This window comes from Hipposideros armiger, unplaced genomic scaffold (assembly GCF_001890085.2).
Source record: "Hipposideros armiger isolate ML-2016 unplaced genomic scaffold, ASM189008v1 scaffold_372, whole genome shotgun sequence".
Lineage (NCBI taxonomy): Eukaryota > Metazoa > Chordata > Mammalia > Chiroptera > Hipposideridae > Hipposideros > Hipposideros armiger.
The window spans coordinates 174,959-189,533 of NW_017731722.1; the positions used below are offsets into that span (position 1 = coordinate 174,959).

General features: G+C 38.1%; 1 protein-coding gene across 2 annotated transcripts in view; it reads left to right on the forward strand.

Moving 5' to 3' along the window:
• Window positions 1–477: 477 nt before the first annotated feature.
• Window positions 478–14,575, forward strand: part of TMEFF2 (transmembrane protein with EGF like and two follistatin like domains 2) — a 235,552-nt gene continuing 221,454 nt past the window's right edge. For both annotated transcript variants that reach the window (XM_019662343.1, XM_019662342.1), the window contains exons 1-3: window positions 478–1,138; window positions 3,546–3,655; window positions 11,978–12,107. In XM_019662343.1, coding sequence (XP_019517888.1) covers window positions 967–1,138; window positions 3,546–3,655; window positions 11,978–12,107 — 412 coding nt within the window. In that variant the 5' untranslated portion in view covers window positions 478–966. The remainder of the gene's footprint in view (window positions 1,139–3,545; window positions 3,656–11,977; window positions 12,108–14,575) is intronic.

A 14,575-nucleotide genomic window follows, 5' to 3' on the forward strand; every position in this document is an offset into this window, starting at 1 on the left:
CCTAGAGAAATGTCCCTGGGCTCTCCGCCGCGGTATCCCCAGCCTGTATCCGGTGACGGCCAGGGGGCGCCCTTCCGCACGCTGAAGCGCGGGGCGCAAGCAGGACGCCCTCTCCTCAGTGCCCGCTTTCCCCTCTTCGCCCTGCTGCTACGGCTCCTCCGCCTCCTCCGCCCTCACCAGCTCCAGCTCTGAAGACGCCACCCAGCCGCGGCCGCCGCTCGCACCCCGGGGTCAAGCACGGCGGTGGGGAGCTAGAACTGACCCTGCGCTCGGTAGGGGGCGTCCTGGGGCGGCGAGTGAAAGGGCAGGTGGTATGTATAGGTGTGGGAGTAGCCCAACCAGAAGCCTGCGCGTCTCCCTGGAACCTTCCCCGCCTGGCCCCACTCGGGGCATCGCTGGCGAGCTAGCCCATCTGTGGCATCCGCCGTCGCCTTCTCCTTGCATCTCCTCGCCGACCCCTCCCTCCCGGGACCTGCATCCCGCTCCGCCAATCAGCGTCCGACTGCCTCTTCCCACGTGATCCCGGGCGGGCTAAGGACCTGCTGCTTCCCAAACGCCAGGGGGATGCGGGCGGCAGAGCGCGAGAGGCGGCTGCTAGGCTGCGGGGCGTTTTGACTTTTCCTCCACCCAGCCTCCTTGGGCTCCTCTCCTCTGTCCCTGGACTCCGGTCTCCTGCTCCCCCGGCTTCCCAGAGCCCTCCCCTTATGGCAGTAGCTTCCCGCGCCTCCGGCATAGCTTTTCAGCGGACGACCCTCTCGCTGCTGGGGCTGAGCCGGGTCACTGGATGTTGCTGAAACTCTCGAGATCATGCTCGGGTTTCGCTGCGGCTTCGCCGTCAGGTGCCACTGCCACCACCGCTGCTTCTGCTGCCGTCGTCCGCGGGATGCTCAGTAGCCCGCTGCCCGGCCCCCGCGATAGTGTGTTCTTCGGAAGCCGTTTGCTGCTGCAGAGTTGCGCGAACTAGTCATGGTGCTGTGGGAGTCCCCGCGGCAGTGCAGCAGCTGGACACTTTGCGAGGGCTTTTGCTGGCTGCTGCTGCTGCCGGTGATGCTACTCATCATTGCCCGCCCGGTGAAGCTTGCGGCTTTCCCTACCTCCTTAAGTGACTGCCAAACGCCCACCGGCTGGAACTGCTCTGGTAAGTCCAGAACCCCAGCTCCCGACCCCTCAACCCCGCAGAGGAAAGGGCGCTTTTCCAGCACAGACCAGCCTACCGCACCTAGCGCGTCTCCCCAGCCCCTCACTTCCTACTGCCCCAAACCCTTGAGACGACCGACCTTCACCCAGAAAAGCACAGATAATTGTTCCGGGCCACTAAGATAGGCCGGGGGGAGGCGGGGACGGACGGAGGGTCTGGTGGGGGCAGAAAGTGCAGGTTTAGGAGCCTTTGTAGCCTTGCACTTACGTTGGAACTGCGAAGATTTTGAGAAATATTAAACGGGATGCTTTTGTGGATTCGCTGAAAAGAGCACCAAATCCTTGGGAAAACACCAAAACAATCTTCCCCATCACTAAAGAAAAAAGTCTAGCTAGAACGAGCTACAAATAACTTTATGAGAAGGAATGAGTGACAAAGCAATAAATCAGATGACTGCAGGGGAAACAGTGATTCCTGGCAAAAGTGCAATGAGGGGTCACTGGTCTTGCGTTCAAGACCAGGTTACACAGATTCTAAAAGAGCTTGGTTTTCAAGAGATTCAAAATCAGCTTCTCTCTCTCTCTCTCTCTCTCTCTCTCTCTCTCTCTCTCTCTCTCTCTCTCTTCCTCCCTCCCTCCCTCCCTCCCTCCCTCTCTCCCTCTCATCCTCTCATCCTCCTTCTCTCCTTGACTGCAACAGACATTGTTTTGGCAGCCCACAGATACCACTCTTGCCTCCCCAAGCTCCTAGATGGTGGAGGGAAGTTGAGAAAAGAATCATTCTTAGGTCTCCCAGGCCCGGGTGGGCATGACCAAGGCCGGCCAGGCTCACGCGCCACCTGGCAAAGAACGGAATCGACCCCGTTGGGCACTGACTCCTCCATTTCTGGGCAGACTTCCTTGGGATGGGTCAGTCGCTCTTCTTGCTCACTTGGGTCTCTTCAGAGTCTGGACTCCAGAGCTTGGCAGGCTTTGCTCTGCCGAAGCCTCCTAATGAAATAGGGCCGGCGGATGGGAGTTGCCGCACTCGGAGCTGGATTCGCATTTCAGCATGACAGCCCTTCGTATACCGGGCTGGATTGTGGTGTGATTTCATTGGCATTTTAAACTCCATTAACACGTCAGGGTATCGTCCCTTAGCTCTGGTCTGTTCTAGTTTTAGCAAGTGTGTATATAATTTTTCATCTTCTGTGAATATAATCCTGCTATAGTTAAATCTGACTCTAAATAAAGTGGTTTTCAAGAGATGTATGTGAGTTCAAGTGTATGTAACTTTAGAAAGGAGGTAATGACCAACTGTAACTTACAGGATGAAAGAGTATGTAGTCCTGGGTTGTTAGTGATGTAAATTCCACAAGGAGAATTATTATGCATCGCTGTGGTTTGTGCTTTTTAAATACAAGATTTGCAACCCTATTAAATATCGGTATCAATAGCCTTTGTTCTGTTTTTGAGAATTCCTAAATTTGGCATTTTTATAAAATTCAACATGTTTTCTGTAACTTACTTGTGGTTCAAAAGGCATGTGTGTTATTTTGGAAACACTAATTTTGACTTTGCAGGTGCCTAACCACTTTTTAGGTGCTTTATCATAGGAATATTAAATAACCTACAAAATCAACTGTTTGAAACATTGATAGCTTTGTAGTCCAGCATGACTGGTTGGCTTCATCCCTAACTATACTATTGTTTTAGGAAATAACTATAACTTGAATGTGAAATTGAGGTTGGCAATGACAAAATTCATTATTAGCTGGATATCATAAAGGGATCTGTAGAAAGTAGAGAGAATGAATAGATTTTCCAGGCAGATTGTCAAGAATCTGGCAGCCCCCTCCCACCCCTGTTAACTTAGAGGTGATCAATCTTCATTTGAGCCAGACAGACCATCACAGAAAACACTGTGCCTGTTTATCTTTATTATTGGGGCTTTGTTTCTTCTTTGTCTGGAGAAATTCCAGATAAGGGGTTGTTTCAGACTGTAAAGCAAAAGAATGATTAAAGATGGAGAAATGGTAAAATGACATTCAGAGACCATCACCAGCTCTTTTCTAAAATGTGGATTTGGGGGGTCATAAACTATAATCCACTTAATGAGAAAAAAAATAAGGAAGGTAGGATGCAAGTGTTACACATTCATTCAGCATTGCCAGTATTAACCCAAGCTAAAATCAAATAGCACTATCAAAAAAAGATATTAAAAGAGAATTGACTAGAAAGCAACTGTGGAAAAAAGAAACAAATATTGATCACTTAACTAGATTTTTTAAAGTTATCAGCAGAGAATGACCTTGCAGTACAACTGTGGTGGTTGGAACTAAAATTTAGAGTAGTACTTTTAAAGCTTCAAGGCGCCACTTTTTTGTTAAAGTCACTTTAATGACTGGAGTGTTCTCTTCCAATTTGAGGTTATGATGACAGAGAAAATGATCTCTTCCTCTGTGACACCAACACCTGTAAATTTGATGGAGAATGTTTAAGAATTGGAGACACTGTGACTTGCGTCTGTCAGTTCAAGGTAAGAAGTCTGATATTTGCATTTTCTAATTCATTAACAAGACTTCAAAGCAAAGATCTGCCTTTATAGCCCATCACTTGGCAATTTATAGCTGTGCAAGCTAAGAGGAAAGCTGGCATCAAGCAAAATACTGGCAAGACAGCCAACTGATGTCAAGAAGCCGTAGCTTTTTGGAGAAATGTGTATGCCACAGTTACAAATGCCATGGAGGTGGAAAGTGTCAGGTTGTTCCTTTGGTGTATCAAAGGAAAACGATATTTCTGTGTCTCTTCTAGCATGCATTTTAGAAGCCAACTACTGAGGGTAATAGCCAATTGACAGTGGATAAAAACTATGAGTTTGTACTTTTTTTTTTCTTTTTGATTGGGGATATCATCTTTTGATCACATTGCTCTCTGTTTTAATGGTCTTGGGGTTTATTATCCTGGCAAAATGATTACGTTTTTAAATGAACTTCCTAATGTGACTTCAAAACTATTGTGCTTGTTTTGGAAATCATGGAATTTTTTAGTATATGTGCACATTTCATGGGTGCCACCTTCAATTATAACTGAATCTCCCAGAAACCCAAAAGAGTTCAAACAGCCACAAGTCATTTCATAAACATGAGAAAGATGTATTCTGTGTCATGTTAAAAATAAATAAATAAAAATAAAAGAGAGAGATTGCAGCACTATTATAATAAAAACTAGGTTATTAGTAACTATTGAAGATAGAACTCTGAAATATCATCATTATAGTCATCATCTAACAAATGCTTTCCACCATGTAAATTATAAATCTTGGTCTCTATCAAAATGTTTAAATAATTATATATTCTTCAAATATCAAAGATGTTGTATTGATGTCTTATATTCATCTTTGAGTGTAACTGAATTACTTTTGAAAATACATGTGAAATCTAATATAAGGTTGAACTGGGAAATGTGTGCATAAACAAAACTGTACCTGAGATCAGGGGAAACTTTTCCAAGATTGTAAGCAAAGCTAAAAAGAAATGTTAAAAAGAATATAGAACAAATAAAAACATTAAACTCAAATTCAGGTCTAAATTTTGTTAGTATGTGATATTTAGAATTGCTGATGAAGTTTAAATATTTCAGGTTGAATTCAGTCTTCTAGTAAGAGAACTCACATTTAAATATAGTTTAACTGGCTTATAGATAAGCTAAAAATCTTCTTGCACATTATTTTCTTCTTTCTAAGAAAAGTAATAAAACAACTGACACTTGTGAAGTGTATCACCTCCTGGTGGGTAAGTATTGCTATGACCATAGTCTTTTAGACCATTCTATAGTGTTAAAAACATATACTTTCATATTTAATATACATGAGACACCAACCTCTAAGGTCTCCAGCCCCACCAAACAATGTAATTGTGTTCTTTCAATGAACTACATGAGAGAGATGGAGCATGAGAACTCTCCAGTTTATACTTTTCCCAAAAGTTAACTAAAGGGGAAAATACAGTTGGATAAATCATTATTTAAAGACCCATAGGATTTTGTAGATTTTTTCCCTTTCAATTTGTGATTCCCATAAATTTGTCTTATTTTTGTAGCCAAAGGTAGCGTGAGAAGTGAACTTATAAACAGTATAGAATGAATCAGGAGAATGTTCCTCAAATGGAAAGCTATAATTCTAACAAGATTTTGTCAAGAGAGGAAAAAAAAGGATCTCACAAAATTCTAAATGGATGTATGCTACTAAAAGGAAATGTATAATTTTCTTATTACAGGAACGGTGTTCAGTTTTCAGGTTCCGAAACAAAGGGTTTTGGTAAAACTTTCATTAAATAAGATATTTGTGTTTTTCATGCATTGGTCAGCCAGTCACATTTTTCATTAATTTAAATAATTATTGAGTGGAATAGATGAAGAGTGGGCAATGACTACAAGTTTAAATAAGAAACTGCAATGTAAATTTTATTTCGCTAAAGTCTGCAGTATTGTAAGGTTACTACTAGGTTACTACTGCTGTTAATTTGTGCTTTGCAATAGTTGTCAGTCTATCAGCAGAAAATAAACATTTCCCTAGTGGAACATTTAGATTCTGCACATACCAAGAAACTAGAGGGGCTGAATTAAGTTGAACATCAAAGGAAATGTAGAAGTTGTACAGAGAATAATAGATAGGATATTTTAGATTAAAAGTATCTTGATTCAGTCCTTTCCAATACTTTTCACTGAATTTGAGGGGAGTTTTATTTGTTTGTTTGTTTGTTTTTGTTGTTTTTACTTTTTTTAATTCCCCAGTATCTGATGAAAAGAGACAGGTCCTAAAAATCAATTTTCCTATAATATGCTAAGCAACCTGAATTCATAATTCTTCCATTCAAATAGGATACAAACTGTGATCTCTCTGGCTGAGAGCTAAATTTCAGAGAAATGGGTGTATGTGCTTATAATCTATAATGTTGTCCAATTTGGATTAGTATTGGAGCACTTAAGTGAACATATAGTTGCCTTCACCTCTTTTTGATGATTTAAAATAAACGTATTCTGTGCTTCAAACATATTATAGTAGTCCCCCCTTATCCTATGGGATACATCCCAAGACCCCTGGTGGATGCCTGAAACCACAGATAGTACTGAGCCCTATATCTACTGTGTCTTTTCCTATATATATACATACCTGTGATATTTAATTTATAAATTAGGCACAGTAAGAGATTGATCACAGTAACTAACAATAAAATAAAACAATTATAATATACTGTAATAAAGTTATGTTAATGTCTTCTCTCGCACACAAAATATCTTATTGTACTGTATTCACCTTTTCACGTAAAGGATGCACTTTACAGCATCTCTTTGGCATATCTGATTTGCCAGCATTACTACTCTTGCGTTTGGGTCCATTGTTAAGTAAAATAAGGGCTACCTGAACACAAGATCGACTGACACTGATACAGTCGATCTGACAACCAAAATGGCTACTAAGTGACTAACAGGTGGGAAGGGTATACAGCATGGAGACGATGCTCAAAGGGGAGATTCACGTTCCGGTGGGATGGAGCAAGTTGGCGTGAGATTTTATCATACTACTCATAAAGGCACACAATTTAAAATTATGAATGATTTATTTCTGGAATTTTCAATGTTATATTTTTGAGCTGTTTTGACTGCTGGTAACTGAAACTATGGATAAGGATGGACTACTGTATCTCATTTATTTCTCTCAACTGAATGAGGTAATTATTTTCTCCTTTTAAAGATGAAAAAATTAATGCCCATAAATACAAATAACTTACTATTAAGCATTGATCTTAAAGCAAGAACTTAGTTCCTTTGACACCAAATCAGTTTTTTTCCCCAGGACATTATACATGAAAATAAGAACATCGGTAACAGCTACAAAAGTACAAATTTATTATAGAGAACTGTTAATATCAAAAGTAGTACAACTAGTTCTTAGGTGAAGATATGAGTTCCAGAAATGGCCTGTAACCTCATGCATCCTACCTTCCTATCTGAAAACCACACCGTATATGGTCAATCTAGTAAATCATTTGTGGAGATGAACATTTAGATGCAGTGGATGGATGGATGGATGGATGGATGGATGGATGGACGAAAGGAGGAAGGAAGGAATTAAACACACATGTAGTTAACACTAATTATATAATGATTATTAATTTATAACTTAAAAATATGATGGAGTTTTATGTGTTTGGGGAATTATTTAATTCAAATATTAGATATTTTTATTTAAAAAGCCATGCATTACATTGCAGTTGTTTCAGTTACTGGGACTGCATAACAAATTGTCCAGAACTTAGTGGCTCAAAACAATGAACATTATTTTGCTCATGAATCAGTAATTGTATGTGGCTTAATGGAAACAGCTCATCTTTGCTCAGCTTGGCATTAGCTGAGGTTGGGGGAGGGAAATCAAAGGTTTGATTCTGTACTCATCTCAGGGTTCTCACTGTTATGTCTGTCAACTGGGAACCTTATTCCTTCTCCATGTGGGTCTCTTCTGTGCTACTTTGGGCTTTCTTACAGCACAATGGCTGGGTTTCAAGGGCAAGCATCGAGAGAGAGAGAGAGAGAGAGAGAGAGAGAGAGAGAGAGAGAGAGAGAGAGAGAGAGAGAGAGAACCAGGTAGAAGCTGTACCCTTTAATGACCTAGTCTCAGAAGTCATAGAGTCACTTTTACCATAGCCACAGGCTGGCCCACTCTTGAAATCACAAAAAAATTTCCATGTAAAGAAATGTAGTCACAGAGAACTAAAAGTTACCTATGGAATGATCAAAGGATTGGGACATATGCAGGCTTTTTATCTTTTTTTCTTTTTTGGAAGAGAAACATACCATATTCAAAGCTATTATTTCTAAGCCTTTGACAACTGGGAATATAGCAGATACACTTAGTGTCTGTGGAGCACCTTCTATATGCCAGACACTATGGAAGGTGCCGACAACATATAAAATATAAGTTACGCATAGCTTCTAGATGCTGAAATCTCCGCTAGATTAAATCCTTATTAACCAAATAAGCAATAAATCATATGAAAAACTTCTCGCATAATTTTTTTGTTCATTTGTAGCAAAATGAATTCCATATAGTCTAGAGTGTCTACTCATCGAATCTACCAGTGTGCCATGTAGTTGCTTTCTTAAGCAAGGTAAACATTTTGGAATAAAATCATTCTACTGAAAAACATATTTGGAAAATAAACAGGATTTTTAAAACATGCTGAGAAAAATAGAATCACTTATCCCTGAGAGGAAGCTGGTATAAGTTTATACATTTATGGGCCTAACCATCTGGGCCTGAGTGTTGTTTTTTTTCTCTTATCAGCCTACTCTGTGGCCTTAGCAAGTCTCTTAACATGTGAATATGTCCCTTTACCTGAAACTGAGCAGTATCATGATGACCACTAAAAACTATTTCCAACAACTCGACATATTTTAATGTACTAGTTAGCCTATTTTTATGCTTAGGGTTATGATGTTTTACTTTATTTTTCTAATTTTAGATATGCATGTTTTAGTGTTGGTGTTAGATAGTGACTGCTAGTTAAAATACATATCATAAAAAGCAAATAATTTTTATTTCTTTTTATAACTGAGTATTGCAAAGTGTTTTAAAGACATAACTCTGTTAATTCTCCCAAATGCCCAGGTGACCATTTCAAGTAGAGAAGCAGAGCAATAAACGTGTTAAATATTTACTTGTTGAGTGATAGTCACGAGGTCCTACACTAAGGCCGTGAGAGAAATGGGAGAACCTAGGACCAGACTTCTACTCCTGAGCCTTAATGATTTAGAGTATGCTCCCTCCATGTGTTATTCATATTAATGAGTGCAAGTCATGGTACTGAGGGCCAAAAACATCATGCTGATAATCTACAGTTAAGCTCTTTTCAGCTCCGTACAAATCTCCCTTTTGGCTTTTGCATGGAATTTGGCAGCTCTGTTTTTAGCACTGTTCACATTTGGCTTACTGCATCCCTCAGAAATGGCATATGAGTACTTTGTCAGTTTATTTGATATTTTAACATGCATTTCAGCATTGTGTGCGAGCACTTGACAGACATAATAAATACTTTCCACCCTTCATTCCTTGTCCACTGACTACATCTGAGTAACTTGCAGACGTAGATGAAAAGGATAAATAGAGAAATTCTAAGAATCAGAGTGAAGAAAATGTGAATCCAAATTATCCACTCATAAAGTATTGTAACCAGGGTTGGAGATGGAGATTAAAAGGTAATCAGGGACGAGAATGCTAGGAAGGTCTCAAACATGAGAAACTAACTAGTCCAGTTGTCCGCACTAACTATGAATACTGAAAGGGTCAGCAAGTCTACTGACTATATGTTACTAGCTGTTTACTTCTTAAAGGTCTCTCCTCCATGTGCTCAGATACCATTGTTTGTTAGTGGGTCCTCATAAGCCCTCCCTACATTTTCCTCTCCCTCGTTCTAAACACAGCATATTCATCAAGTACTTCCCATCCACCGGCCTCCCTGGTCATGGCCCTGACATGAGAACCAGCCCCATTTATTTGGTATCTCCCCAGCATTGCTCATTGGAAAATTCAACTCTTCACTGACATTTTGCTATTACCTTTTTTCTTCAACAGCGATGAAGATGTTCTTTCAGTCGTTTGGTAAATCAATTTTCGAATGTCAGAATTGGTAAAACAATTTTTGAATACACACACACACACACACACACACACACACACAGGGTGCCAAAAAATGTATACACATTTTAAGAAAGAGAAAAACTGTGTTAAAATTACATAGATGGTAACCACTTTGAGCACCTCTTGTAATTGCAAAAGTCAAATGTAACTTGTAGTCATGTTTTGTTATCAGTATACACTGCGTATTACAGTTTTAATATAGTTTTTCTTCCTTTTTTAAAATGTGTATATATTTTTGGCACCCTGTGTATATGTATATCCAAAATATATACATATTTTTGGAAAGCTACCTTTACACAGGTATCACCTGATCAGAACTTAATTGCCTATTGAATTAAAGAATCCTCACTAGTGAAAAGTTCCAAGCAAAACCATTTTAAAAGTATAATTACATAGATAGACTGTCTCCAAGCCAAGAGTGTAACTGCTGAAATGAATTATTGTATAGAGGGCTTCTAGAATGTCTGGTTTAGAAATGGTAGAACTAAAGATTTCTAAAATGTGTCATGTTTAAAATATTTAAATATTTAACCATATTTAAATAATTCCTAAATAGATATGATTTAATATCTAAATCACCATGTTAGCAATTACGGTGATCATAATATTCGTGTCCTAGAATTTAGATTTACTATTGGGAGAAAAGTATATTACTATTAGTAACAAATATTTTTGCTTTTCAAAAATGGTTACAAAGTCAAGCTTATAAAATGGCTTCCATTTCAGAGAATATTTATAAATTGTTAGGATGGTTAAGCCATTATTAAATAAAGGCAAACAGCAACAGTTAACTGGTTGATCAGGAAGGAGAAAGTATATATATTGTAAGGAAAGAGAGTAAAACAATAAACCTCATTTTTTTAGCACCAGATCATAACCTTATTGAGGATTTCCTCTTTTGTTGCCTAAATCCTTGAGTTGAATTTAACTTATGATAGAGTTTTAGGTTTATTATCATATATATTAAAACTTGCCTAGCTATCTCACTGGATCATTGGTTTATTTTGTATGTGTTATGAATTTACAATACATCAAAAATCCAAATATTTTAATAAAAAGTAGAAAACAGAAAAGTGTTTTCACATACATGTGTAGGCATTGTTTGCTTTACTTCATTTCTGGCATAGGTGAGTATTATAAATAATCATCTTCACTATTACATTTGTTATAATTAAATAATGAAGTGCATCTGTAGTACTAATCATGCGATAATCACATCTCTGGCATAATTAGCAGGTATAGGATACGCCAAGTATCTCTAATACCTTAGACTGTGATTGTATTATGATGAGTACACGTTGTAGGTGGTCTAATTTCCATTGTAAAATGTGTACTTTTTTTTAAATTAAAATTTATTGGCGTGACAATGGTTAGTAAAATTACATAAGTTTCAAGTGTACAATTCTGTAATACATCATCTATGCGTATATATCACATTGTGTGTTCACCACCCAGAGTCAGTACTTTTTTGTAATGAGACTTTTTAAAATTAACTTTTCTCATATTTCTAAATAGTTAATAAAGTTTACATACAGTTCAGTAGTTGTTGAAATGTTTTCCTGTATTCCGTAGTCTGTTTCTCTCTAGACTGTATCTACATCAATATCCCATGATCTAAAGATATAAGAAAAATTAATTAGTAATAAAATGTTTACCCAAATATTCAGAAATTTTTAAAGACTAAAATTCAAAAAAGAAAAAAAATGCTAAGGAGTTACCAAATTCTCTGGCATTTCATTTATATACTTTCACTCTCCAAATATGGACATTACCTATTTTTTAATAGCTTGAATATTATAGCATGTTTTAATTTTCTCCACCAAGCCAGAGGGGCTATATATCAGAAAAACAGTGTTCTATAATATTGATATATTTGTTGCTATCACTTTTTAGCATTGCTTGTCCGATTACTTTGTTGGACTTGCCTGATCAATTTAGAAGCATTTTTTCCCCTATCTGAATCAAAGGACTGGTTGGCTGACTTGACTTTGCTTTTGCGTCTCTTTGAATGATGCCCTTGCAAAGTCAAAGACTTAATGGGTATAATGAGGATCACTGAAAACAACGACAAGTGTTTCCTTTTCTAAATGATTATTTCTGTTCAAGAAGTCAGAGGCATGCAGACCCAGTACTAACCGTAGGCTTACTTCTGTGTGTTCTCAGTGCAACAGTGACTACGTGCCTGTGTGTGGCTCCAATGGAGAGAGCTACCAGAATGAGTGTTACCTGCGGCAGGCTGCCTGCAAGCAGCAGAGTGAGATACTTGTGGTGTCTGAAGGATCATGTGCCGCAGGTATGTATGGAACCCTGAAGACTCCCTGAAGGCTTCTGAATGGATTCCAAATCCAAAACCCATGCCTTGCTTTTCCTGCCATCTCCAAATAAATAATTTAGACTATATATTGGCTAGACAAGCCTCTTATTCTTATGTGTAAAACATGCATTATTCTTATTCTATGTCTGTTTGCATTTCAAATCACTCCTGGAAGAAAGAGAAACTCAATCATAGCATGTTGGCAGATGTTAATATGCATGTTATTTAATGAAGTGCAGACAGTTGAATAATATAATTAGAAATCTAGGTTGAGCGTCCAGTTGTCAAATATACAGAAACCTATCTATGCATGGATATAGTTTTTCTGCTTATTTATTTTGAACAATAGCACTGTCTGTTGTAGGGTAGCTTTGCAGATTTGGGTTTGGAAGTCAAGATGTGGCTAACTTGAGCACCTCTACAAAATGCTCTGCTTACCTTTTAGTAGATCATTTTGAAGAATGTATTGGTGGTAGACATTATTTCAAATGACATCTGCTCTTTCTGACATAGTCAGCCTGGGATCCACAAAGTTTTTAGTTATATTGTACAAAGAATGCTATACAGAAAGTGAGAAGGAAGCGTGACTTCATATGATCTTCAGTTTTTCAGGTTTTTCTTTTGTGTACAGTGGTTGCCAGAATTAAACAACATTACATGCAGGAAAAAACAAACAAACAAACAAACCAGAACAGACCTGAACTTGAAAAAGTAGTACTTTAAAGTGAAGCTGAGCTTTTGGGTTAGTCTTGAGACATTAAAATCACATATCTTAAAGAAACTTTAATGTCCCATGATAGTTGTCCTTAATGGCAAATAAGCATCTTCCTGGAAAAGCCATAATTTCTGAGGAATTGGGTGATATAAGCATATTGAGGGAAAAAAATAATATGAAATTCCTTTGAAAATGGAAGTAAAAGAATATACCAGGAAAAGTCTATTTTGTTGAAAAGTACCTCTTAGGTAATAGGCATTTCTAGGGAATCATGTTAAAAGTTATGTGTATGATGACTGGGGCAGAGTAGTAATTGAGCAAAGAGAAAATCTCATATTCTTTGAAAGATTATCTTAAGCCTATTGATTGTTAGCAGTTGTAGTAGTCACCAGTTGTACTGGTGACTACAAAGTTTCCAAGAATTAGTGGAAGAAAAATGTGTCCTTTCTCATGGAAAATGATGCAGGCTTTCTGGTTTGGGTTTCAGTTTTTCAGTAGTTTTTTCTCCTGCATGATTCTTTGCATCACAATGTGAATGTCCTTCCTGGAAGAGTGATTGTGAGGCAAGCTTGGCTGGTGCTCCACTTACTTCTGATTTGCCAGAGCAAACAGATCGAGAAATAATGAGTGAAAGTAACAGCAAGAAGTGAGAGTTATTGGACCATCCTCTCCAGTAGGAAAGAAGGACCAATATGACACTCTGATAGTAAGGATGGGGGAAATACTGGGTTGTCGCAAAAGTCATGACGTATTTTTCCTGTTTTTTTTGTTGCAAAAATGCATCATGACTTTTCTGACAACCCAATAGAAAGATAAGGAAGAAATTAATTATAAAAAATCAATCTACCATACCTAATGAACAAAACCAAAAAATTAAAAATGACACTTTAGGACAAACGGAATAGAAAAAAACAAAAAAAAAACAACAAAAAACTTCCTGATGGCCAGAAACCAGAAGTGATGTAACAAATACCAGAGACTATAAGGAAAGGATTTGCTTATTCAAGATCATCTAGGTTATCTGTCTGCCTCACAGCCAGATGAGAATCAGTGAAGAGCATTCATAAGCAGTCATGAAGTTATGATTATGGCTAAAAATGTTTGGTAGCAAAATCTCTTTCTCACTTGCCAATCTCAAAGTTCTTATCAGCACATGCAGTTGCAGTCTTCTGATTCATTCATATCTTTCCATTCTAGTTCCTGATGTGTTGGTTAAACTATAAAAATGAATACTTAACCAAGTAGAAAATTTAATCACAATTGAGTTATCCATCCCTAGCTCATTCACAGACTTAGATTTCTTCAGGATTTAATTAGTAAGCCAGTATTGCTGAATGTATCTTCCATTGACTTGTAAATCTAAAGGGTTTTTGATCCGAATAATGATGGAGGGACTGAAGTAATTTTGACTAACCAGGTCTGACTCTAAAAAAATTGGAGTTCTGATTCTTTATCTAAAAGAGATTCTCATTCTTTACTTCGTAGATTTTCCATTTATTTTTTTTAATGCTGTTGACACTGAGTAGAGGTGGCAAGTTGTGATCTCAAGGGGGGAAAAAGGCAATAGAAGATATAACTTTGTATTTACTATTTTCATCGAACTTAAACTTAATTTTCTGTCCAGAAAATAGCTTTTTATTGGGCAGTCTGGATTATAGCCTCATTGTCAATTTCACTTCTTTGCCTTATAAGAAATTCATTGATTAGGAGCCCAGATTCACGTCCAACAGCA